At 61.0% G+C, this 27,948-nt stretch overlaps 3 protein-coding genes across 6 annotated transcripts; 1 reads left to right on the top strand and 2 right to left on the bottom strand.

Annotated features, from left to right (window-relative positions):
• Window positions 1-47: 47 nt before the first annotated feature.
• SLC4A2 (solute carrier family 4 member 2) lies at window positions 48-15,484 on the bottom strand. Of its 2 annotated transcripts, XM_042927097.1 has the most exons (23): window positions 15,326-15,484; window positions 12,995-13,108; window positions 11,135-11,300; window positions 10,740-10,981; window positions 10,541-10,659; window positions 8,894-9,126; window positions 8,660-8,802; window positions 7,470-7,650; window positions 5,415-5,550; window positions 5,154-5,319; window positions 4,901-5,015; window positions 4,586-4,770; window positions 4,249-4,474; window positions 3,890-4,105; window positions 3,661-3,809; window positions 3,341-3,535; window positions 2,222-2,476; window positions 2,026-2,115; window positions 1,660-1,826; window positions 1,018-1,271; window positions 752-921; window positions 318-491; window positions 48-212 (listed from the first exon to the last, which is right to left on the bottom strand). In XM_042927097.1, the coding sequence occupies exons 2-23, from the start codon at window positions 13,043-13,045 to the stop codon at window positions 132-134; spliced, it is 3,714 nt and encodes a 1,237-aa protein (XP_042783031.1). In that variant the 5' UTR covers window positions 13,046-13,108; window positions 15,326-15,484; the 3' UTR covers window positions 48-131. The 2 variants fall into 2 exon arrangements, with proteins under 2 accessions (XP_042783031.1, XP_042783032.1); XM_042927098.1 differs by lacking the exons at window positions 12,995-13,108; window positions 15,326-15,484 and adding an exon at window positions 12,317-12,354.
• A 1,795-nt stretch (window positions 15,485-17,279) lies between these two features.
• CDK5 (cyclin dependent kinase 5) lies at window positions 17,280-21,563 on the top strand. Its single transcript, XM_042927671.1, has 12 exons — window positions 17,280-17,397; window positions 18,055-18,143; window positions 18,236-18,303; window positions 18,472-18,532; window positions 18,632-18,688; window positions 19,430-19,525; window positions 19,677-19,751; window positions 19,917-20,013; window positions 20,183-20,252; window positions 20,922-20,982; window positions 21,085-21,165; window positions 21,292-21,563. The coding sequence occupies exons 1-12, from the start codon at window positions 17,361-17,363 to the stop codon at window positions 21,376-21,378; spliced, it is 879 nt and encodes a 292-aa protein (XP_042783605.1). The 5' UTR covers window positions 17,280-17,360; the 3' UTR covers window positions 21,379-21,563.
• A 1,062-nt stretch (window positions 21,564-22,625) lies between these two features.
• Window positions 22,626-27,346, bottom strand: ASIC3 (acid sensing ion channel subunit 3). 3 transcript variants are annotated; one of them, XM_042927668.1, is made up of 12 exons: window positions 27,157-27,346; window positions 25,938-26,532; window positions 25,047-25,197; window positions 24,691-24,818; window positions 24,333-24,534; window positions 24,183-24,239; window positions 23,934-24,081; window positions 23,540-23,631; window positions 23,322-23,401; window positions 23,153-23,224; window positions 22,923-22,981; window positions 22,626-22,759 (listed from the first exon to the last, which is right to left on the bottom strand). In XM_042927668.1, the coding sequence occupies exons 2-12, from the start codon at window positions 26,469-26,471 to the stop codon at window positions 22,678-22,680; spliced, it is 1,605 nt and encodes a 534-aa protein (XP_042783602.1). In that variant the 5' UTR covers window positions 26,472-26,532; window positions 27,157-27,346; the 3' UTR covers window positions 22,626-22,677. The 3 variants fall into 3 exon arrangements, with proteins under 3 accessions (XP_042783602.1, XP_042783603.1, XP_042783604.1); XM_042927669.1 differs by having other exon boundaries at window positions 22,634-22,790; XM_042927670.1 differs by having other exon boundaries at window positions 22,646-22,711.
• Window positions 27,347-27,948: the final 602 nt, after the last annotated feature.

Raw genomic sequence — 27,948 nt, 5'->3', positions numbered from 1 at the left:
GGGGGGGTGAGGATGGTAAGGGGACTTTAAATTATTCACTTAAATAAAAATGAGGGAGGGGAGGGGGAGAGCACCCCCCAGCCCCTGTTCCCTCTGTCCGTCTGTCCCTCGGCCGTCGGTCCAGGCAGCGGCTACACAGGCATGGGCATCTCATTGTACTCGTCCACACCCTCCCGCTCATCGAACACTGGCTCCGCCTCATTAGCATCCAGCTGTGGGGGTGGAGGGAATCGAGAAGGTGGATCCTGACCTCAAGCTGGAAGGGGACACCCCAGAGGGCGCCGGCAGGGCTGGTGGGGAGGGGCAGGACGCCTTACACATTTCATCTCTCGCTCGGTGAAGATTCGGGTGAGCACCACCATGCGGAGCGGCACTGTGAGGATGAGGATGAAGGGGAAGGCCAGGGAGGCGGCCGTGGACATGACCGCCCAGAGCAAGGCCAAGCAGAGCAGCTGCAGGGCTGTGAACAGGTGCATACGGAGGGTCCGAACCTGGGGGTGAGGCGGGAGGGGACACGTGAGCCCAGGCTTCCCCCCGGCCAGCCACATTCAGGAGGCCCGCCGCATTCTTCCCTGCACAGGGGTGGGGATGGAAGTGCCTTCCTGGGTGCTTCCCAGAGCTACGTCTGTGCAGACTCAATGGCGGCTGGCCCAAGTGGGCAGATGGGGTGCCGGAGGGTATGACCCCTCCCCCCCCCCCCCCACTGACCCGGAGGGGCAGAGGCACGGGGCTCTTCGAAGCGGGCTCTTACCTTCTTGACGTAGGTCACATCTGGGTGGTGTTTGGGGGGCATGAGCAGCAGGTGCAGCCGCTCGTAGAACTGGATCCCGTTAAGGGAGGTAACTCCCATGTACAGGAAAATTCCAAAGAGCACAGCCAAGGGGATCTGCCGGAGCAGGTCCCCAATAACCAAGGAGAGGCCTGGCGGGGGGGGCAGAGAGGGAGGAACGGCTGGCACCAGGGCTCCCCATCCTCAGAGACCCGTCTGGGAAGGGCGGGGGCAAGAGGTGGACGTACCCACAAGCAGGGCGACCAGCAGCCCTGTTACCCGCTGCTCCTTGACCTCCTGGATCTTGGGCTTGTCCCCAGGCGCCACGGCCTTGCTCATGACGGTGAGCGCGTTGGCGTGGGTGACGGAGCGGACAGTGGCGGCAGCCAGCCAGGGCAGGCCGAAGAGGGCACAGATGCCTCCCATGGCCACGATAAGCAGCAGGTCCAGGTGGAAGCCGGAGCCCTTCTGCAGCATCCGCTCCTTCTTGGAGATGATCAGCCTGAGTGGGGACAGGCACTCACTGACGCCCTGGGACCGGCTTGGCACAGAGCCGTGTCTTTCCAGAGCATCCAGCCAGTAGCCTCTGTCTGTTTTTGGAAGCTGGTGGTCCCTGCCCATCCCGTCAGGACAAGACCTCTGTCACGGAGCTGAGCCTTCCCCAGGCCACCCTCCCTGCCCTTCAGGACAGCTTCCGGTCCGTACCGCGCCCATCCCAGCAAACGTCAGTGGAACTTTCTATTGTCTACAAAATCAACTCTAGGGGCCAGCCAGGCATCCTGGGCTCCCCTCACCCAGTGCACCCATTAACTCCCAGCCTGGCTGGGGCTCCCTTCCGTGAATGATGTGGTTCCTGTCCACAGGGCGCCCTCCTGGCTGGGACCACTCACGTGGTGATCTGAGTCTCCATGAAAATGAGGATGAAGACCAAGATGGCGGGCAGCAGGCTGGCAACCATCATCCACACGGGGAAGGAGCTGTTCTCCCCCAGAGGGTTGATGACCCAGCCCCGCTTTTCTGGGGCTGTCACGGAGAATCCACTGGGCACGCTCAGCTTCTGCAGGATAGAGGTGGGCCCGGGGGTCGGTGAACCTTGGAGGGAGAGCCCTGAACTGCGACAGGCAGGGTGAATGCCGAGGGCCTGCTGTGGCAGAGGCCTGGTGTGTGCCCAGCTGAGAGGCAGGGGCTGGGCTGGAGAACATCTGGAGCCGGGTGCCAGGCAGCACCCCCTCCCTGCTGCGTGTGCTCCACCTTACCTGGGTATAGGTGTCCTCAATACTGTAATCCACAAGCACCATGATGAGGATCGCGATGGGCACCCCAAAGTCCCCAATCACCCGCCGCACCTGTGGGCAAGCACCGTGCTCAGGCCCCCGCCTCCCTCCAGCCGTGACTCGGTCACCCTTCCTGGCCCCCCGCTTCCACCTCCCTCCGGCATTTCAGCCCACACACCCGGCCAGGGAAGAACCGGCTGTTCTTGAATTTGCGCAGGAAGAAAGCGATAAAGAAGGTGCCGGCCATGAGCACCAGCGACAGCAGGGCCGTGTTGGGCTGGCCCCGGGGCCTCCCCTGCCCGGCTGGCACAGATGAGCTCCCATTCCCCGGCCCCAGCGTCGCTCCTGCCCCGTGCCACGTGGTGTTCTCGCCGCTGTCTGCCTCAGAGCTATTGGAGACGGAGCAGCCGTGGAGGGGGTGTTCCTGGAAGATCTGGGGAGAGGACAAAGGACTCCATCAGTGAAACTGGCAAGATTTCTGGGCCTGGATGTATGCTGAGCGGGGCAGACGGGATAGGGGATGGTGGGCCTGGCCTCACAGGGGTTGTCCTGTTGATCAAGAAAATGGCTGAAGTCGCCAGCTGTGAGCAAGGGAAACCGGGCATGAAGAGAGGGGCTCGTCTACTTCGGGCAGCTGCGGACTACAGAGGGGCAGAGTGCGGGGCGCAGAGGACCGCAGTGGCAGTCTCCTAAGCCTGACCCAGGCAAGGGTCTGGTGCCCAAGCTGGGACTCTTTGTCACCTTGGGGGCGTTTCTCTTTTATGCTCCTGGGTTGTCACTTCAACAAAAGGACATACTACTTTTGTTATTAAAGCACGTGTGAGTGGGGCGCCTGGGTGGCTCAGTCGGTTGAGTGTCCGACTTCGGCTCAGGTCATGATCTCACGGTCCGTGAATTCAGGCCCCGCGGCGGGCTCTGTGCTGACAGCTCAGGGCCTGGAGCCTGCTTTGGATTCTGTCTCCCTCCCTTTAGCTCCTCCCCTGCTCACACTCTGTCTCTCAAAAATAAATAAAAAGATAATTAAAAAAACAAAAACAAAAACAAAAACACGTGGGTTTTTAAGATTGACATGCAGCTCCAGTATGTGTGTTGGTGGTGACAGGGAGGGTGGCGAGGGGCCAGGAGGAAGAACCAGCCCGTGCTCTGTGGGCTCCTCAGACAGCAGCCCAGGGAGCTTCGGACAGCCTGGAACCTCACACCCGGAAGCGAGAATGAGAGACGGGCAGGATGTGGCCTGGCTCCCTCTGGTCCCGAGGCCTCACCCCTCCCAGCCCTGTTCTCAGCAGGGCCTGCTCACCTTAATCAGCTTGTAGAAGGTCTCGTAGATGAAGATGAGGGAGATGAGGAAGGCAAAGATCTCCTGGGTGAACCGGGAGACAAAGCGCACCAGGAAGCTCCCCTCCAGGGCCACCATGAGCAGGGCCAGGAGCACCAGCCAGAAGCCGATCCACACGCGGCCCACCAGGTACTCCAGGTTGTTGCTCCTGCAGAACTGGGGGGGCGACCGGTCAGGTCCAGAGCCCGGGGGGCCTAACAAGGCGGGCGTGTCGGGGAACAGGAGGGGCAGCTGCGGCGGGGCAGGAAGAGCCAGCCCCCAGGTAGCCTGCGGGCCCTTACCGAGAAGAAGGCCTCCTCAAACACCAGCAGGGGCCCAGAGAAGCCGATCACCAGCAGCGGCTGGGCCCCCAGCAGGCAGAAGATCACCCCCTGGAGCGCCGTGGACATGATCAGCTCCGACACCCCAATCAGGTCCTGAGTTTTCTCTCCTGGGGTGGCAGGGAGCAGCTCAGGAGCTGGCAACCAGGGCCCTGTGCGTGCCCTGCCCCCACCCGAAGCCTCTCCTTACCCAGCAGCCCCCCGAAGGTGATGGCAGGGGACAGGGCTGCGAAGTAGATGAAGATGACGGCAGCCAGGCACTGAGGGTCAAGCGCATCTCGGAAGTCACTCAGGTAGTGGGGATAGCGGCGCCGCACGTCCCGGATCAGGCCCCCAAAGGGCCGGCCCGTCCGCCGGAGGGGATCGTCTTCGACTGTGCCTGCCGCCTCTACCATCTGCAGGAGCGCTGCAGCCCAGGCCTCCGTCAGGGCGCCCGCCGCGGCCCCTCCGTGCTCACCCCGCTCCTCCACGTACACACGGACCCCAGCCGGAGCCCCCGAGCCCCCGCGGGTAGCCCGCTTCTCGCCCCTGGCCCGCACTGGCCCATACCCTTATCTTGGGCCGACTTGGGCTCCAGTCCCGCCCCCGTGGGCAACAGCCGGCCCTGCTCCTCTCGCTTCTTGAGCATCTGGCGTTGGAAGTGAGCGACGGATCGCAGCAGCTCCTCGCCCTGCACCTCCGAGGGCGGCAGCACCACGCTGCAATCCAGGAAGGCGTTGATGGCGGTCAGCAGGTCCTCCCGCTCGTCTGCCAGGTAGGCCGCCTCGTGGAATTGCTGTCAAAGCAGGCCGGGGACCGGTGAGGGCACGGGGCGAGGCCAAGGGGCCCGGAGCAGGGCTGGGAGAGACCCCTGGGGCGTCCCGGCGGGCGCTGGGGAGGGCCTGACCTTGTCAGACATGAGGGTAGAGATAGAACGGCCGATCTCGTGGTAGTCCATGTTGGCGCTGCTCGGGCCCAGAAGCAGGAAGAGGAAGCGCACGGGCACGGGTACCTCCAGCACCGCGTCCAGCTCCACGGCCTCCCGCAGCCGCACGAAGGCCATGGTGGGGCGGGAGAGGAACTCCACACAGCCTAAGGGCATGGTGCCATCACGGGCAGGAGAGGGCACGGGCCGCCCCCCGGCCCCTGGTCCCCAGCCCCAGGGTGGCACCGAGGCAGGCGTGGCCGCCGACACCCCTGCCCCCGAGACTCGCCCACATACCCACAAGGACCACCGTGGCCTCGGCGTTCTCGGGGATCTTCTCCAGGAGCTTCAGTTCGTGCTTGGACTTGGAGCGAGTGATGCCGGCTGGCGGGGCTGGAGGTGGCAGCTCCCGCTGGAAACACGGAAGAACGGAGCTCAGCCCTGCCGGCCCCAACCCCCACCCCGCCGCCCCACCCGGGCTCGCTCGCAGTCCCTCGGCCAGCCGTGGTGGCTGGGACCTGAACCAGGTAGGGCCACCGTTCCCCCTCACCTCTCGTTCCACCTCTAGCCGAGTGTCGGGAACGCCTCCGATGAGAGGTTCAGTGACATGGGGGTCACTCTCGGCCCCCTGGCCATGGTGATGCCCTAGCAGGGAGCCCAGGGAGCCGGCTGAGATGTTTCGAGGGAAGGAGAAGTCCTTCTCATCACTCGGGTGGCTAGAAGAGCAGAGGGCGGTGAAGGAAGGAGAGCGGTGGCCAGGGCAAGGGTCAGGCAGGCAGGGGCAGCAGTGGGGGGGGGGGGGGGGTCTCACCTGTGTTTCAGCAGCAGGGCCCGCAGCACGTTGGCTCTGTCTTCAGCCTTGATCTGGTCAGAGATGACCATCTGCTCCACCACCTGGTGGGCCACCCCAGGCAGGGTCTGCTGGTCCAGGTCCAGAAGCACAGCCCCTGGAACAGGATGGCACAGAGGGGCCTTCATCCCCAGGCAAGAAACGCAGCCAGGGGGCGGAAGGGAGAAAGAACCAGGGACAAGGGGCCAGCTAGGTAAGCATGGTCCCAGGAAGGAGCGCTGGCCCAGAAATCAGCGAGCAGGGCTCCAGGCCCCAGCCCCATCACCTCTCTGACCTGTTCCTTCCAGCACTCTCTCCCACAAGAACATCGTGGGGCTCAGCAGAGGCCACCGAGGCAGGGCCCTCCCAGAGGCCCCTTCCAAGGAGCGCCCAGCCTCAACTGGGGCGCCCCAGGCCGTCCACTCAGACAGGGCCACTTTTTTTGTTGTTAGAAAGTTCCTCCTTTCAGTGAGCCCCACGCTGCCTCCCCTAACATCCACTCTAGGGTCCTAGTTCTGCCCTCTGAGCGTGACACAGCCTATCTGTGGCCTTGAGTCACCTGAATATGTCACCCTCTGCCCCAAGCTCCTCGACTTCCCCAAGTCCAACAGCTGCTCACAGGACAGTTTCCAGATCTTTCTCCCACTCACTGCTCTGAACGACTATTTGATACAGAAATGGAAGTCCTTTCAAAAGCGACCAGGTCATTTGTCAAGGTCACTTGCAGGAACACAGAACCAAAGAACGGACAGAACCAAAGACCCCTGAGCAGCCAAAACGGATTGCAAAGTCCTGTGACAAAGCACCTGCACTGTGGCACCTCATACAAAGCCTGCAAGCCTCGCTCAGAGCCTATTTACTCCTGGTTTTGAAATAATTCTGACAGAAGGTTTCTGAGTACCCAGCTGTATACAAATAGAGGCCTTCTGACAGCAACCGGGAGTGACTTCCCCAACAGGAAGGAGCAAACAAAGAGCAGAAATATCAGACCTAGACCTCAAGACTCCTGCATCTTATTTTTTTAGTGAAATTTACATAGCCTGTGGGGCCCCTGACTGGCTCAGTCGGTGCAGCATGTGACTCTTGATCTTGGGGTTGTGAGTTCAAGCCCCACACTGGGTGTAGAGATTACTTAAAAATAAAAATCTTTGGAAAAAAAAAAAAAAGAAAAAAATTCACGTAGCCCTATAGATTAGATCATTTCAGAAAAGTTTCCATCAAAATTCTTTAAAAACATGTCAGCATCCCAAACATACCAGCTTCAGTTATCTGAAAACATCACTTAAAGAAGCCATTTGCTAAAAATCCCAGATAACAGAGAGTTGTGTCAATCCTGCCCTGCAATCACCAATGACAGAGCCCAAGAGGTGACAGGCTATATGACATCATGAGAAGAGAAGGCTCTGTCCTGAGCTCTGGTAACATCATACACTGTGCTGGTTAAGACAAATTTGGGGGGGGGGGGGGTGGGGAGGGAGGCGGGTGTATGCCTGAGTCGCTCAGTTGGTTAAGCATTTGATTAGGTCATGATCTCACAGTTTGTGAGTTTGAGCCCCACGTCGGGGTCTGTGCTAACAGCTCAGAGCCTGGAGCTTGATTTGGATCGTGTGTCTCCCTCTCTGTCTCTGCCCCTCCCCTGAAAAATAAATAAACATTTGGGGCACCTGGGTGGCTCAACTGGTTAAGCATCCGACTCTCGATTTTGGCTCAGCTCATGATCTCGCAGTCCATGAGATCGAGCCGCACATCGGGCTCCACACTGACGGTGCGGAGCCTGCTTGCGATCCTTTCTCTCTGCCCCTCCCGCACTCGCGCTCACGCTCTCAAATTACATATGCTTAAAAAAATATTTTAAAAAATAACACGCCGCAACTAAAAAATAATAAAAATAAATAAGTAAATAACCATTAGGAAAAAAAGAGATAAATTTGTGGGTTTCTGGTCCTCAGAGAATAGGCTCAGTCAACAAGATTTACCTGGGATGAGGATGGGGCGGGGGGGGGGGGGGGGGGGGGGGGGGGGGGCAGGGCAGGTTACCATGGGCCAGGGTCCGGCGGAGCTCAAGGAGGCTGCGGAAGGACAGGGAGGCCACGTGGGGCTTCCCCCAGCGCTCCGTCTCCTCCTCCACATCCTCCTCAAATTTGATCCAGCGCGCTGTCTCCCGCCACTGGGGCTCCTGGTTTTTGTCCAGCAGCAACTCGTTGAGCTCCACAAATACCTTGGGATAAGATAAAAGGGCATGACAAGGTCAGAGCCGGCGGAGCCCAGGGGCTGTTCTCCAAGACAACCAGTGTCAGGGTGGGCGTGTGACCCGGCACGGGGCATGGCACGCGGGCACGGAGGTACATAGGTACAGAGTTCCCTCCTCTGTAAAATGGGAGTAGGAATACCCACCTCAAAGGCCCGTTATGAGGATCGAAAGAAAAAGTATACAAAACGCTCGGCACCGTACGTGACGTAGTAAATGCTTGATGAACGGTCACCACCCACGTCCCCCGACACTGGAGTGTCCTATGCTTCCACGTCTACACGTTCAAAAACTGACAAAACTGACTGAGAACCACAGAAGAGCAGTCACCGCTGAGGGCACTGAGCAGAGGCGTGAAGGAACTGAGTGCGGAAAACGCTCTGTGTCCAGGGAGAGTTAGCCAGGTGTTTCCGTGTGCAAAAAAAAAATCACCGAGCTGTACGCTCAGCCCCAGCGCACCTCGCTGTATGCTGTGAGACCTCAATAAAAAGGTCAAAAAAAAAAAAAAAAAAATCCACTGGAAGGGGTGGGGTTCAAGACCAGAGCCCTGGAGCCTAAGATGGACAGCGTCACTAAGTAACAGTGATCCTGGCCAATCGCTGCCCCTGATTGATGGCTCGTGCCAGCTGGGCTGTCATCTTCACAGGTGTGGAAGGCCCAAAGGAGCACAGGTGACTGGATTCCAAAAAATGACACGTACTGCTCTACAGAGCCACCTCTGGCCCAAAGGGTCCTCAAGCTCCTCACTGCCAGCTGCCAGGAAATGGCCATGACATAGAAATGAACAGGGTCTAAGATGTGAAACAGAATCCTAACACCCAACTCAACAACGTCAAGGATTCTTGTGCAGTGTACAAGCTTCACAACTGCAGATGGCAGTCCTGGAGTTTGAAATTATTGCTGGGGCGAGGGCGGGGGGCGGCTGTGGGGAGAAGATGGACAGGGAGATGACAGAAGAGCATGAAGTAGAGAACAGTACCTCGTGAGGCTTGTGGGGAGCCCGGGGCCGGGTCCGAGGCGTGGGGCCAGGCTCTCGGCCTTCCCGGCCACCCTGCCCAGACCCTTTGGCATTCTTCCGCACCAAGTGCCGACGCACTCCAGGAACGTCCTCGAACCGGTGGCCTGCAGGAGGCAGAGGAACGGTGTCAGGCTCCCCCTTTCTCTTACGCCCCGTTCCCACCAGCATGGGGCATGGCCCGCGCCCAGCACTCACTCTTCATGAGGTCTAGGTCAGCGGTGGCCAGAGTCTGGGCCTCACTCTCGTCTGTGGGGACTCGGGGCAGCAGAGCCTGCTCAGCCCCAGTCATGCTTCCAATACGCCTCCTCTCCTGCAGGTTGTAGCTTCGGTGCCCAGGCTGCGCTTTGGGCTGGGGGCGCCCGGAAGCTCCCCCGTCATCACCTCCTGCCGCGCCACTGGCCACAGCCGCCACCTCTTCCGCCGGGGCTCTGGACCGACAGAGCAGCCATGAGCGGGAGCCACGCAGCAGGATCCTGGGAAGGGGACTCCAACCAGACCCCCGCTCCCGCTCCCCGCTCTTGGTGGGTGTGGGCGTGGAAGAGTGAAGATCCCAGGAGCGGATGCAGCATTTAAATCTGGCCCTACCCTCTCCTGGCCGTGCTGCCAGAGCAATCACACCGGCTCCCTCCAAACGTAAACTGCTCAGCAGCAAAAGAGAGCTGGGGCCAGCCTCCTGGGGTGTGGGGCAAGGTGGTGTCGGGAAACGCACCTAGTACAGCGCCCCCCGCCCCCACCAAGCACACCCCTCGCCATGGACTCAAAGAGGGTCACGCGTCCAAGTTCCTAACCAAATGGAGTCAAGTACGTAAGAACGGGCCTTTAAAAGTATAGACGGCTCCCTGGAGGTCATGAGAACACAAACGCCTCGTCCTTACAGGTGCCAGCTTCTGCTCCTGTCCCCAAATCAGGATGCCCCCTTCCTCTCTGCCACTGCCAGGGAGCCCAAGCCCTGCCACAACATCCTAAACGGCTCCTCCCCAGCCCCGAGCCCAGGTCCCAAACGAGTCCCTCCCGACAGGCTTTCTTCCCCAGTATCCACCCACCCCTCGCCCCCGGGCTCTCGGTTCTGTCTGCACCCCTGCCCACAAATCTGACCTACTTTTCCAACGCTACGCTCTCTCTGAGGCTCCTCTGCCTCCCACCGGCCCCTGGGCTGCCCGCCAGCTCGTGCCCCCGTGCACACGGCCCATGTGCTGCCTGCAGCCTCAGAGAGTCGTGGAGCACGCCCTTCTGTTCCCCGCAGCCCTTCACACTGCCTGGCACCCAGAAAACAACAGGTCCGTGATAGTGGTGACCTTGAGACCCAGGGCAAAGTGGTTTCCTCCAACAAGCCTTTTCGGGCTGACACCCCCAGACTCCAATCCCCCGCTGATACCGCATAAATCTGCCCTTCAGCACAGTAACTTTTCTGGTGCCACTTCCCAGGAGCGAAAGGGACTTCTCCTCATCTTCTCGCATCTTTGGAGCCCCAGGGGGTACTCGGAGGTTACGGATCCAACCCCTGATCCAGTGCTCGCTGCTCTACCCGAAGCCACAGGTGCAGGAGACGCGGACGGGGGGGTGGGGGGCGGCCTTAGCCTGCACACCTGTTCTGTGCCAGGCCAACCCACACTTAACTTTCATTCACACCACGCTTCGATTCCTGCAACCGCCTTGCGAGAGAGCTTCTATTCTTCTGCACACGGAAAGGCTGAGGCTGAGAGAGGTCGTACTTGCCCAAAGGGGCAGGGCTGGGATTTGAGCCCCCAGTCTGAGGATCCTGAGGCTCGTGCTTTTTTCTTCTTTTTTTTTTCCCACATCACCTCACTGACACCAGGAGGGGAAGTCTCTGGGGACACTTACCCAGTCTGGGCCCCTCTGCTGGCCCGGGGAGCCCCCTCCTGGTGGGGCAGCGGTGGAGGAGGGGATGGACTGGTCCTCTCTGTCTTCCGGTCGGGGCCTTCATCCTCCTGGAGAAAGAACTGGAACAGGAATCCATGAGGGCAGGTGAGGCCAGGCTAGGGATCCCGGAGGCACCCCCAGGAGCCCTGCCCCCACTCACCTGCACCGAAGAGGGTGTGGAGACAGGGGACGGTTGGGTAAGTGCCCGGGCCCCCTCGGCCTCACTGGCCTCATCCTCATCTTCCTCCCCCTCTTCAATGGTGGGGGTCTCCCCGGTAGGGGAGGCTCCAGGGCGCCTGCGAGGCTTCCTTCCCAGGCCCTGGGGGGTCTTGCGGCGGCGGGCGTCCGGAGGCAAGTGGGCAGACAGCGGGTGATGGATGTGGTGGGAGGACTGGCGGTGGTCTACAGGGAGGAGGGGGCCTGGCTGCAGGCGAGGCGCAGCATCCCTCCCCTCCCCCGCCGCCCTGGTTCCTCCCACTAGGCCCCCCCCAGCCCCTCCCCTGCTGGACAGTCGAGCCCAGCGCCCCCGCTGCCCCCTCCCCGCTGCCCCCTCACATTCAAAGTCTTCCTCCCCATAGCTGCGGCCTGGCTCCTCTCCTCCTCGAGACCCAGCCTCCTGCAGGATCTCCTCAAACCGCTCCACACCCAGGGTGCGGTGGAGTTCATCCTCCTCCTGCTCGGGGAACCCAGGCGCTGCAGAGCCCAAGCTCTCTGGCTCTGGCTGTGGGGAAGAAGGGGTGGAGAGGACACACGGGGGCTCACCAAGGGTCGTACTCTGAAACCCCACCCTGTGCTGAGCTGGGGATCCAGGACCCCCCCACCAGCAGCCTTCCCCTCAAAGGCCAGGGCCATCTGCGCCTGGCACATGTGCCTGTGCCCGTTCCGGTCCGTTCTAGGGCAGGTGCAGAATCCTGTGGATCCAGCCCCGAGGTAGGGCAGGGCGTGTGAACTGGCCAGTTCACATGGCTGCTGGTGAACAAATCCCCTCTGGCTGGAGAACAACTATCGAGCCTGAAAAGTAACTTCTGGAGGTGCCCAAGCTGACTGGCCGGGACTCTTCTGAGTCAAAGTGAAACCAAGCCCCTGGATAGGAATGCAACGCTTCACCTTGTCAGGAATTCCACCCCCCACCACCAACCCCAGCGGCACCCCACCGAGCCCAGGGCCCCTCAGCCGGCTCCTAGCCCCGCCTCTCACCCCCTCCCCCACCTGAGTCATACTGCAGGAGAGGAGCAGCGGACTGCGGTGGCGGCGATGCTTTGGAGAGCTCAGCCTAGCTAAGCAGCCTGCTGCCTAGCCACAGTCTTTGTCCAGCCCCCACCACCCCTGCCAGTCTCAGCTCCAAGCACCGCCAAATATTTGCTCTAGAGCTTCTGGACCTCAAGGGCATCGGGATCTCCAAGGGCGGGGTATGGAGCCCCCTCCGTGGCGGTGCCAGTGGCCAGAGCAAGGGGAGGAGGACTAAGAAGAAGGCGGGTCCTGGAGAGACACCGAGGTGGGGACAGGAGCAGCAGGGAGTGGCAGGGATACTGGATACAAGATACAGGGGTCGGGGGGCTTGATCCCCCCCCCCCGCCCTGCCCCCGCCCATCTCGGCAGCTCTAGCCCGTTCCCCAAGCACCGGGCTCCACTCTCACCAGAATTAGCAGCAGGAGGAAGGCGGCAGGAGGTGGCTGAAGCGAGTGAGCACAGGGAGCTACCCAGGGTGGGAACAGGGGGGTCAAGAGCCCCTCGCACCTGAGGCCGCAGGAGGAAGTCCATGGCAGGCAGGGGTGAACTCGGGAAGGAGAGGGAGGGGACCTGCCCGTGCCCCTTCCCAGTCACGTGCCCTGCTGGGCCAGATGACCAATAAGGGGCTGATTATGGCACTTGGGGTTAATCATTACACTCCTCAGGAAAATCAGGAGGGGGCCACGTGGGGCGATGGCCACGTGGGGCAGGGCAGGGCGGGCCTGGGTGGCACGTGGGGCCAGGGGCGGGGCTGTTGCTGCAAGCAAACTGCCCAGAACCACTGTGCTAGGGCGCTACTGCCTCTAAAGCTGGGTCAGAGGGGGTCACCAGGTTACAGACGCAGGGTCCCCAAAGTTCCTCTCTCTCTGAGGCTAAAGAACCTCCCAGGTCTTCAGGAGACAGCCTCCACTCCCTCCACGGGACTGGAAGTAACATGACCCCCCTCCAACCAATACGCATCCCAGACCCCAGAGACCCCAATAAGGCCAGGGGAGGGATGGCAGCGCCCCTCCCCAATCCATCAGAGGCTCCCCTTCCTCCAGAGTCTGCCTACACACACACACACACACACGCACACGCACACGCACACACAGACACACACGCACACACCCGTTTGATGTGGACCCTCCGTCAGAGCACCTGTGGCCGTGGGAGGGGCGGTGAGGTGGGCTGGGCAATACTCACAGTACAGAAAGAATCTGCGCCCGAGGCGGGGCGCCGGGGGGCGCTGCTCATGGCCAAATCTTAGCCCTTTTCACTGTCACTGCGGCTTTCAGGGCAACAAGGCGGCGGCATAACCTGAGCAGGGGGAGAGGACCGATCACGTGAGAGCAGGCCTCCAGGCAGAAGTGCCCCAGCCTTGCTCAGCCCCCCAACATACACCCCGCCCGGGGAGGGGGGGAAAACAGGTCTCAGGAATTTCCCGCCAGCTGGCACTGAGCGGTCTCCCTGCGGCTCGGGATCCTCTAGACTAGGAAGGGTTTTAGGGTGGCCCTTAGAGGCCGGAGGGCAAAGAAAAAAGTTACTTATAGGAAGAAATGAGAAAAACAGAGAGGAGAGGACTGAGGCCAAGGAGGCCACAAAGGGCCAGGTGACTAAGGGAGTCCAGGCCCAGACCTCCAGAGAAGGCAGCAGAAATCAGGGTGGGGAGTGGAGGAAAGAGGGGGAGAAAAGACAGGCTCAAAAGGCAGAATCAGGAGCAGTGACTGGTGGCACCCGACGGGGGCTGACCAAGAGAGGAGTATCCTGGGCAGAGGCAGACACCCCGTGGAGCAGAGTGGGGAGAAGGAAAAGGAGAGACTGGAGAGCGCCAAACAGCAAGCAAGGGGGTGGCAGAGACACCAGACCCAGGGCTGGGAGGAGACACAGGACTGTGCCCCCTCCCCTGATGAAGTTGCTCCCTGGGGGGAGGGGCAGGAGCCCAACTCCACTCACTCAGTGGGAGGGAGGAAGGGAAGACAGCGGGCAGCGGGCACTGGCAGGACGGAGCTTTATAATGGGGGAGGGGCACGTGACGGACTGGGAAGAGGGTGGGCACAGAAACCCTGAGGTTCTGCCCTAAGGGGCAGTCCTGATCCCTCCCCTCCCCTAGGCGGGAGCCAGGAAAATATGAGTGTCAGGGCTGACGCCCTCCTGACTGTGACTGTAGGGGTGTCTGGGGAGGGCACTGTGTGTGCGGTGGGGAAGCAGAACAGTTGTGGTTAAGGAACCTGACCAGTGCAAACCAGGATACTCATTCCTAGTGGGGGAGGTGGGGGTGGGGGGGCACTCAAGGTTCTCCAAAGTAAAGTACTTAAGTTCCCCAGTGTGTTGTTGGGGGCGGCGGGTGGGGGGGGGGGGACACAGTGTCCCACTTAGGGCAAACTCGGGCATAAGACAGGTCAGTGGAGGGTCAAACAATATACATCTGGGGGGTCAGTCCAGGGTGGGGAGCCGGGAGCAACACATTCTTGGCAAGCACTCCCACTCAGCTGACGCTCTCCTCACCTCCCCCTAGCAGGCCTTCAGCCAGATCACGTCTGGTGTGAGGGAGAGGGGCACAGGGGAGGCCCCCCCACCCCCGCCTGAGAAGGGTGTGTGGTGTCTTGGGCACCTGCAGGTGCCCCACTCCCACTTCCAGGCTGTGCCCTCGGTGTACTCCTCCACCCCCCGCCCCCCACCCCCTCCCCGCCGTCCCAGAACACAAAGCAGCTTCTGTCCAGAGCATCGGTGCCGATAATCCGGGGTGGGGGCACATTCCGGGACCAGCCCCGACCGGCCCGGAGGATTAGCATCTCCCCCACCCCTGCCCAAGGGATTAGCACCCCGGACCCCCACTTGGGCATTAACCACCCCCCAAGTGAACTCGCACATTCCACAGCTCTTCGACGTGTGGCTGGTGGGGGTGGGGTGGGGGCGGAGGGAGGAGGATAAAGTGGATTTCAGGCAGCGCCGCCCCCACACTCAGCACGGGCTCCCCACCCAGACAAGCCAGCCCCCCCCCCCCCCCAGTCAGGTCCAACTCTCCAGGCTCATCTTTCCCATCCCCACCCAGGTGCTCCCTCTTCTGCCTGACCCCTTGTCCTGACCTGACCCGACACCCCCTCTCTTCCCAGCTCCGCCTCCTAACCCGGAGGTCGGGGATAGCGGCCTGGGGCGACCCCCAGGCTAAGGCACCCTGGACGGGCCTTAAGAATAGAGCAGGAGGTCTTAGGGAGGGGGTATCATCTGGAGCCCGCCCAGGAATTGGGAAGGCCGGCGGCGCCTCCCAGAGACTACCCTCTCCTGGTGGCAGGGGGCGCGGCACCCTCGATTTAGGTAACTCTAAAAAACGGACCCCAGATCCCGCTCCCGACCCACACTCCGCGCGCCTCCGCATCCTTCTCCCCAAGACCTCGCTTCCCCGCGCCCCAGTCTCCGCCCCTTCCTCCACTTCCACTCCCTCCCTGCTCTGAGTCCCGAGTTCCCCCCTTTCCTTCCCCCTCCCTTCCTCCCTCCGCGGCCCTGGCCCTCCTCCGCCGCCACCTCTCCGCTTACCCGCTTGCTCTGGACTTCGTGCCCCGGGGGTCTCGGGGTCTCTCCCCCTTCTCCGGAGCCCTCGCGCGCTCCCGACGACTCCCTAGTGCCCACCTCGGGGCGCACCCCCGCCGCTCCCAACTTCTCCCAACTCAACTTTCCCCCGCGCCGCGGGCAGGCCAGCCCCCTGCGTGCGCGCCCCCCCGGCGCACCGTGCGCGGCCCCGCCGCAGCGGGTAGGGAGGCGGGGAGCCGGGGCCGAGACCCGGGACGGAGGCGCGCTTCCAGACACCGCCCCGCGCTGGGAGCCCGGCGCCCCAGCGGCCACCCTCTCTCCTTCGGCTCAGTCCCGTGAGGCCGCCGCCCGGGCTTCCCGGCACGGGACTTGAGCACCCTGAGGACGCCGTCTCTTGGCCGCATTAGGCACCTCGGGGCGGAAGGGAGCCCGCCCCACGCTGGGGATCCCAGGCAGGAAAACGGCGACACAAAAATGATCGGGAAATTCCGGGCGGAGGAACTTGAAATAGAATGCATCGGGGTCAAGATTCTCCCCCTACGACCCCCCTCACCACCCCCTCCCCAGTAATCCCCACTGCCTCCAAGAAAGGCCGCGTCTTTGCCTGGGGGACGGGAGGGGGTTGGCGATAGGGGTGATTGCTGCTGGAGGTTGGATTCCCATTACCCTGAGCTGACCTAGACTTTTCGAACCGGGTACTTGTGCCTCCGAGAGATTTCCCTGCGGCGACCTCCCTCCTCGAACCCTATTATAATCATCCCCTGCCATTAAAGATCGCTCTGTGTATTTCTGGCTTTCTCAACTCGATGATAAATTCTTCCAGAGGAGGAGTATACTTTTCTTTTTAAAATTTTTATATTTTTTAGTATGCCACCAGGTGAAGCACAGCATTGTGTTTGCCGAAAACGGTCTGATCTAAACGAGTTAATTAACAAATGTTTAGCACCAACTATGGTTTGGGTGCTGAGGAGTGCTGTTTGGGGCCGTTTTTGTCCAGTTCACAGCCCTCAAGAATGCAATCATGAGACAATTAGAGAGGAGAGCAAGAAAATCTATAATCAACTCCTTAAGGGATGAGGTCAAGGCTGCTGCAAGTATAGCATCTGTCTGTGCTTCTGTCTGTTGAGGGCGGTAGCCGACCTGCCAGTCCTCGGCCACACCCTGGTTGACTCCGGTGGGCCCGGGCTCTCCAGACTGGTATGGGGGGTGAGGGGGGACTCCCAGTGTTCCAGCCAGCTTGCCTTGGGGTGTCACAGTGTAGCGAACGGCTGGAGTCGCGTGGGCTCCGAGACGACACACGGGGCCGAGGGCAGAGAGGGGTCTCTGGCGTAAGTTAAATCCAGGGGCACACCTGCCTCTCTTCCCAGCCTTGTGGTTCAGCTGGTCCCTGTGAAGTCATCACCAAAACATGGCTCGGAGCCATTCCCCAATCAATCCTGAGGTCTCCAGATGGCCTGGGGAGAGGTGGAAATCCGTAGCGCGATTGTCAGGAGGTCGTTGGAACCTCGACACCATCAGTCGCGTCAGAGCGCAGCTATCCGGGCAGGGGATGCAGGCCGCCAAATCCCAAACCCCAAACCCCAGAGAGCGCCCCACCCCCACCCTACTGCATTCTGGATGTGTAGTCCCAGAGAAACCCTTTTCAAAAGAAGGTTGTGATCACAGAAAGGAATAACAAGAGCAGGGCACACTGGGAGCTGTGGCGCGACGGCTGTGAGGCCCGGAAAGCGGACACGCGATGCTTCCTGGGACTTGAAGTCCAAGGTTTTCCTCCGCGGTCGAACCGAGGCCCCGGGAAGCGACTGCTGCAGAGAACCTTCGCGCAGCCTGCTGGGAGTTGTAGTTTTTTTGTTGCCTAATGCCCGGGACATTGCTGGGAAACCTGCGAACCCTTAGTACTACACGGCCCAGAAGCCCTTGCGCAGGCAGGGGAGGGGGGGGGAGGCGGGGCAGGGCCGGAGGCTGGGGTGCCGCCTCCTCTGCAACGCCGGGGCCGGAGTCTTAGAACCCAGGGCCCGTAGGGGTCCCCGCGGCTGCCGCGATGCAGAAATACGAGAAACTCGAGAAGATTGGGGAAGGTAATGGGACTACGAGATGTTCCTGCAAGATCTTCCTCTACAGACCCTTCAGCATTCCTTGCAGCCTGGCTCCTCTACCGTCAGCAATACCCACAGGCTCCGACCTCAGCCCTGACTGCAGCCCTGGCCCCGAGCTCCACACTCCTTGCGGACACCTGTCCTTCCCGTTAGCATTTCCCGCAGACGCCCCTTCCCAACCTTAGCACTTCCTGGAGACCCACCTGCCGACCTTAACACTTCCTGCATCTTCCACCCGTAGCCTCAGCACCATTTGCAAAACCTCACCCAGCCCCCAGCCTCAGTTCTCGATGCAGACCTCCAACCTCAACATTTCTGCCGACCCCCACTTTTCTCCCAGACCTGCCCACCATCCCCAGACCCTCCGGAAGCACCGCCTTTATGATAGACCTCCTTACCCTCGCAGCCACAGCCTATCCCTGCTGCAAGACACGCGTGAGCCATCTGTCTACAGGCACCTTCTCTGCCCCTTCGTCACTTACAAAGCTCTGCAAATGCTGAGCCTTTCACCCTCAATCTCTTCCTTTACTCGTCCAGACATCAGAAATAACGCACACCTGCGTTGCCTGCTCTCCTGACAGGGACTTCCTGGGGTGGGAAGGGTGTCCCATCTTTACCCTCGCCCCGACCTTCCTGTAGGCACCTATGGAACAGTATTCAAGGCCAAAAACCGAGAGACCCATGAGATTGTGGCTCTGAAACGGGTGAGGCTGGATGACGATGATGAGGTAGGACTGGGACATCAGGGCTAGGGAGGGGGTCGAGGGCCCAGGTTGGGTGGGATGTGACTGTTGCCCGCCCGGCCCCCTCCCATGTGTAGGGAGTGCCGAGCTCAGCCCTTCGGGAAATCTGCCTACTCAAAGAGCTGAAGCACAAGAACATCGTCAGGTGTGTAGATGGGCAGGGTCCTCCTTGCCTGTGTGGTCAGTTGGAGGAGGGGGGCTTCAGAGACGGGCTGGGCTGATGCTGGGACCAGGGTTGGGCTGATACAGATCCCTTGGGGACCTGAGGCTGAAACTCGTGGACCTGCCCCGCTGAGTCCTCCCTCCTCCCTAGGCTTCATGACGTCCTGCATAGCGACAAGAAGCTGACTTTGGTTTTTGAGTTCTGTGACCAGGTGACAGGGGGACTTGGGGGCCTGTAGCCTTGGGGGAGGGTATAGGGGCCCAGACTGAGGTTAAACTCTGTCACGTTCCCCACCCCCATCCCTTTTTAGGACCTTAAGAAGTATTTCGACAGCTGCAATGGTGACCTAGATCCTGAAATTGTAAAGGTGAGGGGCTAGTGTCCTGGAGACTCACTGAGGCCAAGTGGCACTCTGTCTTCAGCGTATGCACTCTCTGAGCACCAAGTTCAGGGCCTGAGCGGGGACACGCTGGGGTGTCGGAATGAGAAAACCCTGTCTCTACCCTCCAGGAGCTTTCTGTCTGAGCAAGCATCTTGACATGGTCTCTTTGATCTGACAGTAATACTTTGATATCAGTGATACGATTTGCATTTGAGAGACGAGGAAATGAGAGTCAGAGAGATACGTTCGTTCACTCATTCATTCATTCACTCATTCATTCATTCATTCATTCATTCAACAAACACCTATTGGATGCTTTGCTATATGCCAGGCACTGTGCTAGGCCCGGGTGCCTGGCCCCAGTCCCAGGGGAAGCAGTGCTGAATGATAATACAGCACAGCATATATATTGATGGCTACGAAGTGTGTGCTTACCTAAGGCCAGTTAGGGGAGAGATCAGAGTGGGAGGGGGGGAAGGCCCACCAGGCTGTAAGTTCTAGAAGGGTGGGGAGCAGGGCCCCCACATATATACCTATATATATGGGTATATAATACCTACCACCGTACAAAGCAGGTCCTCCGTAGCGAAGTGATGAGGTGGCTGAAAGATGGGTGGGGTTTTGAGGCTAGCAGAGGGTGAAGAGGGGAACGTGACCCACTACTGGCTGCAGCTTCCTTCCAGAAGGTCTGATGCTCTCCCCCCGCCACCCCTCTCCACCCCACAGTCCTTCCTCTTCCAGCTGCTGAAAGGCCTGGGATTCTGTCACAGCCGCAATGTACTGCACAGGGACCTGAAGCCCCAGAACCTGCTGATAAACAGGGTACCTCCTGGGGAGAAGGTGGGAGGTCAGGGAGGCTGTAGTCACTGGCTGGCACAAGTGATGGGGGGAGCTGGGCTGGGAGGCAGAAGAAGGAGGCCTGCCCTGGGACTGTTGAAAACCCCTCTCAAAGTCCCTTTCCATCTCCCGTCAGAACGGGGAGCTGAAATTGGCCGATTTTGGCTTGGCTCGAGCCTTTGGGATACCAGTTCGCTGTTACTCAGCTGAGGTGAGCTGGAGGGGGGGGTGGGAGACGGGGGTGAGGGAGGGGGTCCCCTCTGAGCATCTTTCCGTCTCCTACTCCGGGTCCCACACAATTGTTTCCCCTCCTCACCGAGCCCCTCCTCCCCAGCCCTCTAAGCAGGGGGGTCGCTGTGGGTGGGGTCTTCTCCAGGTGGTCACGCTGTGGTACCGCCCACCGGATGTCCTCTTTGGGGCCAAGCTGTACTCCACATCCATCGACATGTGGTCGGCCGGCTGCATCTTTGCAGGTGACATGCCTGGGGGTCTGCGGAGCCACTGTCTCTCCCATCTGAGTGGACAGATCGGGTCTGGAGTGGCCCCTCTGGGGAAGGGAGTGAGGCGCTTGGGGCTGGGGATAGGACACACAGAGGGTGCCATGGGAATGAGGGGCTCTTCATACCCCACTGCACCCCCTAGAGCTGGCCAACGCGGGGCGGCCTCTTTTCCCGGGCAATGACGTAGACGACCAGTTGAAGAGAATCTTCCGATATCCTTCGACATTTCCCTTCACCTTGAGCTCTCTGAAGGGGAGTCAGAGGGGGCACCTGGCAGGCTCGGTCGGTAGAGCGTGCGACTCTTGACCAGGGGGGTCACGAGTTTGAGCCCCACGTTGGGTGTAGAGTTTAATTTTAAAAACATGAAGGGGAGTAAGGAACCTGTGGAGCGCAGAGTGCATGGCCTGGGCCAGGAGAGGGGGTGGCTTGGGGCGAGGGGATGGAGGGCAGACACCCCGGTGGGCTCAGGGCAGGGTTGAAGCTGTCTGCTGGAGAATGTGTGACCTGTGACAAGGAGGGCTCACTTGGGGGAGTAGCCGTGAGCGTGTTCCTCCAGCTGAGGAGTGAATCCTTAGGACGCAGGAGCCAAAAGCAGCGGGGGGGGGGGGGGGGGGGGGGGGGGGGTAGATGTGGGAGTAGGAGAAGGCCAACTTGTTCATCAGCAACAGACATCGGGGTTTATTTAGGTCAGAGGAGTGAGCGTTTGTAAAGTGCTTGGTGTGCCCCGGGAACACCCTGCACGTGCTGGGTCCTGCCTCTGTCATGAGCGGTGGGATAAAGTGAGGGGTGTGGAGGTGGGTATATGAGAACCCCCCCCCCAGGAGGGGAAGAGCCCCTCGCCCGCCCCTTTCCACCTGAGTGATCCTTGACCCCGTGGACACACTTCTGGGGACACCAACCGAGGAGCAGTGGCCTGCCATGACCAAGCTGCCAGACTATAAGGTGTGACGGGGAATAGCGGGGGTCCCTTTTGCTTCCCAGCTGTAGCAGCCTCCGGGCCCCCACACCGCTGGTCTGACTCTCCCTGCACCCCCACCCCCACAGCCCTACCCGATGTACCCGGCCACAACGTCCCTGGTGAATGTCGTACCCAAGCTCAATGCCACAGGGAGGGACCTTCTACAGGTGACCGAGGGCAGGGGCCGAGGGTGGGATCCGGACACTTGTCAGGAGGTCTAGGGGAGGCTGGGGCTGGAGGCAGTTAACCCAGCCTGAACCCGCCTTTCTTCGCGCCTTTCTTCGCGCCTTCAGAACCTCCTGAAATGTAACCCCGTCCAGCGCATCTCGGCAGAGGAAGCCCTGCAACACCCCTACTTCTCCGACTTCTGCCCCCCGTAGGCTCCAGGACCTTGGCCGGGCTGGGGCCTGGCCTATTTAAGCCCCCTCCCGGGAGGGGAGGAAAAGCCGGGGGTGCACGGGGTGCTGAGCTCCAGCTGTGCTGGGCCCGGCCGGGGTGGGGGTGCCCCGGCCCGTGTTCTTCGCTCCCTCCGTGGACTTTATTTAATTTCATAAATTGGCTCCTTTCCCACAGTCTGGCTGATGTGGTAGAGTGGCTCTGAGAGGCGGGTGGGCTTGGGCAGGGGTCTCTGTTTTACCGCCCTCTCCGGCCTTGCTTCTGGCTCAGACCCAGCCCAGTGGTCCAGCCTTTGCTCCACTACTCTGAGTGGCCTGACACTTGGGGGCTGGGGGCACCGCCCCCCACCCCTGACCCCTGGGCTCGGGGCAGTACCACCCCCGCACGTGTGCTTATGCTGGCAGCCAGTGTCAGAGTAAGGATGGGCCTGCACCAGAATGGGGAGAAAAGGGCGGGGCCTTTCTTCACGGCTCTCCATACCCCACGTGTACCTCCCCATCTTTCCCTTCACCCCCACCCCCCCACCCCCCATACCCAGGCTGATAGGCTGGGACAGCAGGGATCCAAAGATGCGGTTAGACGAGGAACATTCCTTCCCCTGCCCCCTTGTCAGTTTTCCAATATTTGAGGTACAGAGAAAGAGCAGGGATGGGGCTGTAGCCGGGGCCAGGATGTCTTCTTACTGGCAGGAGTGGGAAGGGAAGGCCTCCCTCCACCATCTCAAGCTGGGACCTTCTGCTCTTTGGGAAGGTTGGAGATGCAGAGCAGTTCCCATGGAGACAGGTGGTGTGCTGGTGCTTGGTCCCAAACGTGAGAAAAGAGTCATGATCTAAGGCAGACAGCAGCTTGTGTTCTTGGAAGTGGCTACACACCCTCTGTCCTCTCCCTGCCCCCCACTTCTTGCCAGGCTCTGGGTCAGAGCCTTCTTCAACTATTCCCTTGTGTGCCCTGAACATAACTGTCCTCCCGCTGAGTCCTCTTTGCCTTGATACCTGGCTTTGGGCTCCTTTCTCTCTGAGATGTCATTTCGATAAACTCCTTCATGCTGAGGTGCAAGGGGAGGACGCCCTCTCACTACTCTTTTCGCCCAGAGAGATTTGTGGTGGTTGACTGGGACCCACCTGCATCTCAGACGCTGTCCACTAGAGGTTGGTGGACGGAGGTCTTTTTTGACCTTAGCCTGACTAGTCTGGCTGTGAGAGAAACAGCTGAGGCTGACGCACTAGAACTTTATTTGGGATGAAGAGGGCAGAGACATGTGCAGGCTGGGCCCGTCCAAGATGTCAAGGTGCAGCCCGGAAGACACAGATGCCAGGTCTAGAGCCGTGTGACGAGGTAGCAGGTGCGGTGAGAGGCAGACAGAGTCTTGGTGACGGCACAGGGAGGGGTGGGGGGCCTGGTGAGACCCAGACCACTGCGCTGGGACAGGAGGCCTTGTTCCCACTGCCCTCCCCTCCTGAACCTCGGTGTCACCCCCTAGACTGGACCTGCCCCTCCTCCCTTGAAATAGGGAGCCATTTCTTGTTACCTGGGGCCCAGGCTGAGGTGGGGAACTTGGGTTCCATGGCTGCCCAGCCGTTCCTGAAGCTGTGGGAGGAGGGAGAGGGTCAGAGGTGGGGAGGAGTCCTCCCTCCCAGGACCAGCCAAAGTCACTGCACGCTCCTCCCCCACCATTCTTTCCTCAGCTGGGTAGGGATGGTGTTCTAGGCTTCGGGGGAAGACATTGGAGATGACAAAGAAGGAAGAAGGGTTTGTTACCAGATTGGTGCTAGAGTGCCTTTGGGAGTGCTTCCGGTTCCAGAAGTATCCCAGGACCCTGTCTTGGAACACCTGGGGGCAAGCAGTGGGGGAAGCGGCCATTGCATACCTTCTCCTGGATCTTATGCACTGATTCCTTCCCCCTCCCCCAGCTGGGGCTCAGGCCCACCTCACAGAGGTAGTCCAGGATCTCAAGGATGGTGAGCAGGCTGGCCCCGATGAACAGCCCCATCTGGCCCCCAATGTCGCCTGTGGAGACCAGGTTACCCATCAGCTTACAGCCACCTGCCAAGCCCACACCTCCCCAGACTTCTGGATGACCTGCGCGCGCGCGCGCACACACACACACACACACACACACACACACACACACACACACACACACACCGAGCAGTTCTGACACTTCATAGGCCTTTTTCTGCTCCACGGTCTCATAGTTGAGGGCCTCAAAGAAGATGTCCAGCACGAGCACGTTCTCTCTGGAGGAAAAGAGGCCAAGAAAGCTCGCTGGACACCCCCAGGTGATAGCTGCTGGCAGGAGAGAGGTGTGTGATCTCCCGTCTGTGACTCCTCTTCAGAGCCCCGGGACGGGTGTCACGGCCCCGTTTGCAGAAGAGATGCTATCACAAAGGTTAAACAGCTTGGCCAGAGTCCCAGGAGCCCCGCGATGATGTACAAGCTGGGCTTGCACCCGGGTGTGCGCACGAAGGCTCGCCCGCGGGAGGGTGCCCCCGCCCTTCCCCCGACCCTGCCCGGTCTGGTCCCGGATGGCCCGACTCACACGATGTAGGCCTCGCTGCGGTTGTGTTTCCGGGCCAGGTAGCGGGCGGCGGCGCGGCTCGGGATCCGCACCATGGAGAGCTCCTTGGCGTAGCGCGTGCTGGCGCAGGGGTTGGGGCAGGTGCACGCGTCCTTCCGCAGCATGGCGTCTAAGGGCCACCACAGTCACCTGAGTCAGGGCCACCCGGCCGGCGAGTCCGGGGGCCGGAGCCGAGGGGGGGTGGGGAGGCGGGGGACGTCTACCCCTTACCCAGTGCCGGGTCCGCGCAGTCCTTGTATTGCTGGGGGCTGCACACTGGCGCCCCGCCTGGCGTGGTGGGGGAGGAGACCGCTTCAGGAGCAGCTCCCAGGCCCCTTCGCCGTACCTGGACCCCCGCCTCCGCCCCCACCAGCTCCTTACCTGGCATATGCATCATTCGGCAGCCACACTTCCGAGCCACATAGCGGGCCTCACAGGCCAGGCGACACCCCATCAGACTATAGGGGGCTTGGGGGCCTGGGCTGGGGCTGGGAGGACCTAGGGGACCAGAAGGTTCCGGCTCAAAGTCGGGGTCCAGAGGTGCGGAGCTGCAGTCACCCCAGGGTGGTGGCAGGAAGCTCAGCTGTAGTTGGTCAGGTTAAGGAGGCTTCGGGGAGAAGTGGGGCGACCAGGTGCAATGTGAGTGGTCACCGAGACAGCATGCCGAGGGCTGGAGGTCCCTGGGATGGTCTGAGATGCTGCGGCTGAAGGAGGGGGTTGGAAAAACCCGTGAGGATACTCGCTGTTGCTGGCAGGACACGAAGGTCTGGTAGCCGGGGGCTGCCCCGAAGCCCAGCTGGTCGATGGTGGGCGGCTCCTCCTGGCTGTGGATCTGCACTCGGACCCCCACCTCAAACGGGGTCTCCTCTGCAGGGGAAAGGGGGACCCTGACGCCTGTGTCCCAGGAGCCCCCCTGCTGCAGACAGCTTGCCCCAGGACTGTGACTGGCCAACCCTGCCTGGCCCCGCCCCCCCCCCCCCCTTCACAGGAAAGGATGTACTCCTCTGGGGCCCTTCCTAGCGCCTCCTCTCCTTCCCAGAGCCTTTTGTACACCATCTCTGCCACCCCTCCAGCCTGACACGGGTGCCCCCATACCCATGTCCCTCCACACGGGCAGATACTCATCCTGCTGCACATCCAGCATGATCTCCAGCCCGTTGCCCATGCCGCCCTTGGGAGTGGTGAGCAGTTCTGCCCCATCCGCGCCGGAGTTAAAGGTGTAGCACTGACCCATCCGGGTGAAGATCTGTGGGTGAGCAGACGGGGGACAGAGCTCACCAGGGGACAAGGAGCCCAGCCAGCTCTTTCCCCCAGGCAAACATGAGACCTCTCCCCTCCCCATCCTCTATGTGGTCTCTTTGAACACGGAACCCACATCTCAGTGCCCCCGGCCCCTCCCACTTACCAGCACAGCTAGTTGGACCCTTGTGGGCTCCCATCACCGCAGCCCCTCCTCCCCCTTCCTCAGCCCCCCAGCCCCCCAGCCCAGGGCACAGCCTGTAGGACAAGTGTGTCTTCAGAGAATGGCAAGAAAGGAAGTGGGTCTCAGTTGCCCTCCTCCAGGACTGGCAGAATGTTGGAGAGGCAGAGGGAAGACAAGCCCACTCCCCCAGGCAGGAGAGCGTTCTGCTCTAGAACGGCCCCACTAGATTCCCCCCAGGCCCCAGGGGCAGGGGCTCCACAGACCAGAGCTCGGGCCCAGAGCCAGCCCCAGTGAGTGCCCTGTGCTGGAAGGCATGACCTTGTACATTGCAGTCCAGCTGAATGGCAGGCAGGGGTCCCCAAGGAGGGCTGTCTCCTGGGCTGGACAGAAAGGCACTGGTGGGGTGTGGAGCCCGTCGCCCGGCTGGGAAGGAAAGGATCCCCGGCACAGGTGTGAAGGTCCCCTAGCTTAGGAGGAGCCTGGGCCAGCAAGGCTGGGGGAATTGCGGGTCCTGGGCAGGGACTGGCCGGGTCCCTGGTAGGCCGGGCCGGCAGCCAGCTCACCACGGTGAAGTTCTCGGGACCGCACGGCCAGCCTCGGTAGCGGCAATCCAGCAGCATTTCCTCCAGGGCGTGTCCGGCCCTGGCGTACAGTCGAGCCATGTCGAAGGTGGGACTGGGCATGAAGCCGGGGGGCGCGGGGGGCCGGCCCAGGGCGCGCAGGAACGCGGCATGCTCAGCGGGCTCCACGCCCAGCAGCGCGGGCCCGGCCCAGTGCAGGTCGTTGGGCGTGAGGCGCGAGCGGCGCAGTGGGTTGATGTTGCACAGGGTGATGGCGGGGAAGGTGAGCCGGTGGCTTTCGCGCTCGTCCAGGGCTGTCTCATGGTGGAACTCCCCGTAGTAGCGCACCCTCTCAGCCACCTGGTAGAGGAAGGCGGCCAGCGACAGGAGCACGGCTGCGGCCCAGAGCCCTCGGCGAGGCGTCAGGCCCCCAGGGCCGAAGACGTGGCCCAGCCCATGCATCGTGCAGCTGCTGGCGAACACGCGGATGTCCGAAGCTGGCCGCTGGGCCTCCTCTGGCCCAGGATGGGGCTTCATGGCTGAGGTCCAGGGTGCGGGACACTGAGAGGGCTGGGGATTGGCGAGCAGGCTGCAGGGACTTGGAGAGAGGAAAGAGGGTCAGTCCGAGGACTGGGAGGGACTGAGGATTTGGGGGGCCGGGCAGGGGTCACTGCAGGGAAGGAGAGGGGAGGAGAGAGTGGGGAGAGGGGCCCAAACCAAGAAGCGGGAAGGCACTGGCCAGGCAGGTTCGGCTCGGCTGTCTCAAAGGAACCAGCCGGGGCTCCACTAGGCTCAGCGCTGGGCCGGGGGCTCTGCAGGAGAGGCCAGGTAGGGCGCAGCCGACTTGGGAGGCAGGGGCCGCTCTGCTGGAGGCTGCTCTGCGGAGCCAGGGCTGCCGCAGAGGATTGGGTTTCAGCAGTGAGGGGGCAAGGGGGCCCGCAGAGCAGTCTGGGGGGCAGGGAAGGTCCCTGGGGCCCCAGGCTGAGCCATTAGTGCAGCGTGTTGGGGGGGAGGGGCGTGGCTGTGGAGGCCAGAGGCGCCAGCGGAAAACCACAGCAATCCCGGGTAGGGCTTGAAGGGAGTCTGGAGAGATGTCGGGGCTGGGGGTGCCTTAATGGCCCTCTAGGTTCCCAGCTGCAGCCCTTGCGGTTGGGTGGAGGGTCAGTTGCTGACCCTCGGCCCGGTCCGTCCCTCCTTTTGTCTCTCCTCCCTTCCCACTAACCTCACTTGGGATAATTTGCTCCTTCACAAAGAGAGGAGTTGGCTCTTGACCAGGCTGGAAGGTGGTGGGAAGTTTGGCGTCGGCAGATTCGAGCCCCCAGCAGCCTACGCCGTGTGGCCAGAGTCTCTGCAGGTCTCAAGTCCCGGAGTGGTCTGAGTGTCCTCTTCCCACCTCCCCACGCTGAGGCCCTCCTGAGGCTGGTCTCTGCCACAGTGACTGCGGCACTCTCCGGGGGAACACGGGTGCCCTAGAATTTCGCTTTTTTTTTTTTTTTTTTCACTTAAAAACATTCTGGAGACTGGAATACCTCGTACCTGGAAAGCTTCCCCATTTTTTAAATGGATGCATTCTATTCCACTGTGTGGGCGGACCGAGTTTTATCTACTCACACTCCCATTGATGAACACTGGGGGTTTCGTCTTCCATTGTAAACAATGGTGCTCTCAGTACCATTGCATGGTTGTAAATTCCCAGAAATAGAACTGCTGGGTCAAGAGGCAGCTGAATGGATAATTTGGTAGATACCACAAAACTCCCCACTGTGGGAATTCTACCATTTTGCACACCTGTATCATGGTGGGCAGTGTGCCTGTTTTGCAGGAGTGGGCGGGGCGGGGTTTTTTGTTTTTTAATTTTTAAATGTTTATTTATTTCTGAGGGAGAGGGAGAAAGGGTGAGCAGGGGAGGGGAGACACACAGAGAGGGGGAGTCACAGAAACCGGAGCAGGCTCCAGGCTCTGAGCGGTCAGCACAGAGCCCGATGCAGGGCTTGAACTCACAAACCATGAGATC

The sequence above is a fragment of the Panthera leo genome, chromosome A2 (assembly GCF_018350215.1).
Source record: "Panthera leo isolate Ple1 chromosome A2, P.leo_Ple1_pat1.1, whole genome shotgun sequence".
Taxonomy (NCBI): Eukaryota; Metazoa; Chordata; class Mammalia; order Carnivora; family Felidae; genus Panthera; species Panthera leo.
The sequence above is the reverse complement of the archived record's forward strand: the minus strand, read 5'-3'. Positions and strand labels throughout refer to the sequence as shown.

Coding starts and splice junctions, on each gene's coding strand:
- SLC4A2 (XM_042927097.1), bottom strand. CDS start 13,045: ATGAGCAGCGCCCCCCGGCGCCCCGCCTCGGGCGCAGATTCTTTCTGT. Junction 3,810..3,889: donor CACCTTCGGGGGGCTGCTGG/GTAAGGAGAGGC, acceptor CTGCCACCCCAG/GAGAGAAAACTCAGGACCTG. Junction 2,477..3,340: donor CCTTCTACAAGCTGATTAAG/GTGAGCAGGCCC, acceptor TCCTCTCCCCAG/ATCTTCCAGGAACACCCCCT.
- CDK5 (XM_042927671.1), top strand. CDS start 17,361: ATGCAGAAATACGAGAAACTCGAGAAGATTGGGGAAG. Junction 20,983..21,084: donor CCAAGCTGCCAGACTATAAG/GTGTGACGGGGA, acceptor CCACCCCCACAG/CCCTACCCGATGTACCCGGC. Junction 21,166..21,291: donor CAGGGAGGGACCTTCTACAG/GTGACCGAGGGC, acceptor TCGCGCCTTCAG/AACCTCCTGAAATGTAACCC.
- ASIC3 (XM_042927668.1), bottom strand. CDS start 26,471: ATGAAGCCCCATCCTGGGCCAGAGGAGGCCCAGCGGCCAGCTTCGGAC. Junction 23,225..23,321: donor TCCTGGACTACCTCTGTGAG/GTGGGCCTGAGC, acceptor GCTTGCCCCCAG/GTGTTCCAAGACAGGGTCCT. Junction 22,760..22,922: donor CACCTCAGCCTGGGCCCCAG/GTAACAAGAAAT, acceptor GCCGTCACCAAG/ACTCTGTCTGCCTCTCACCG.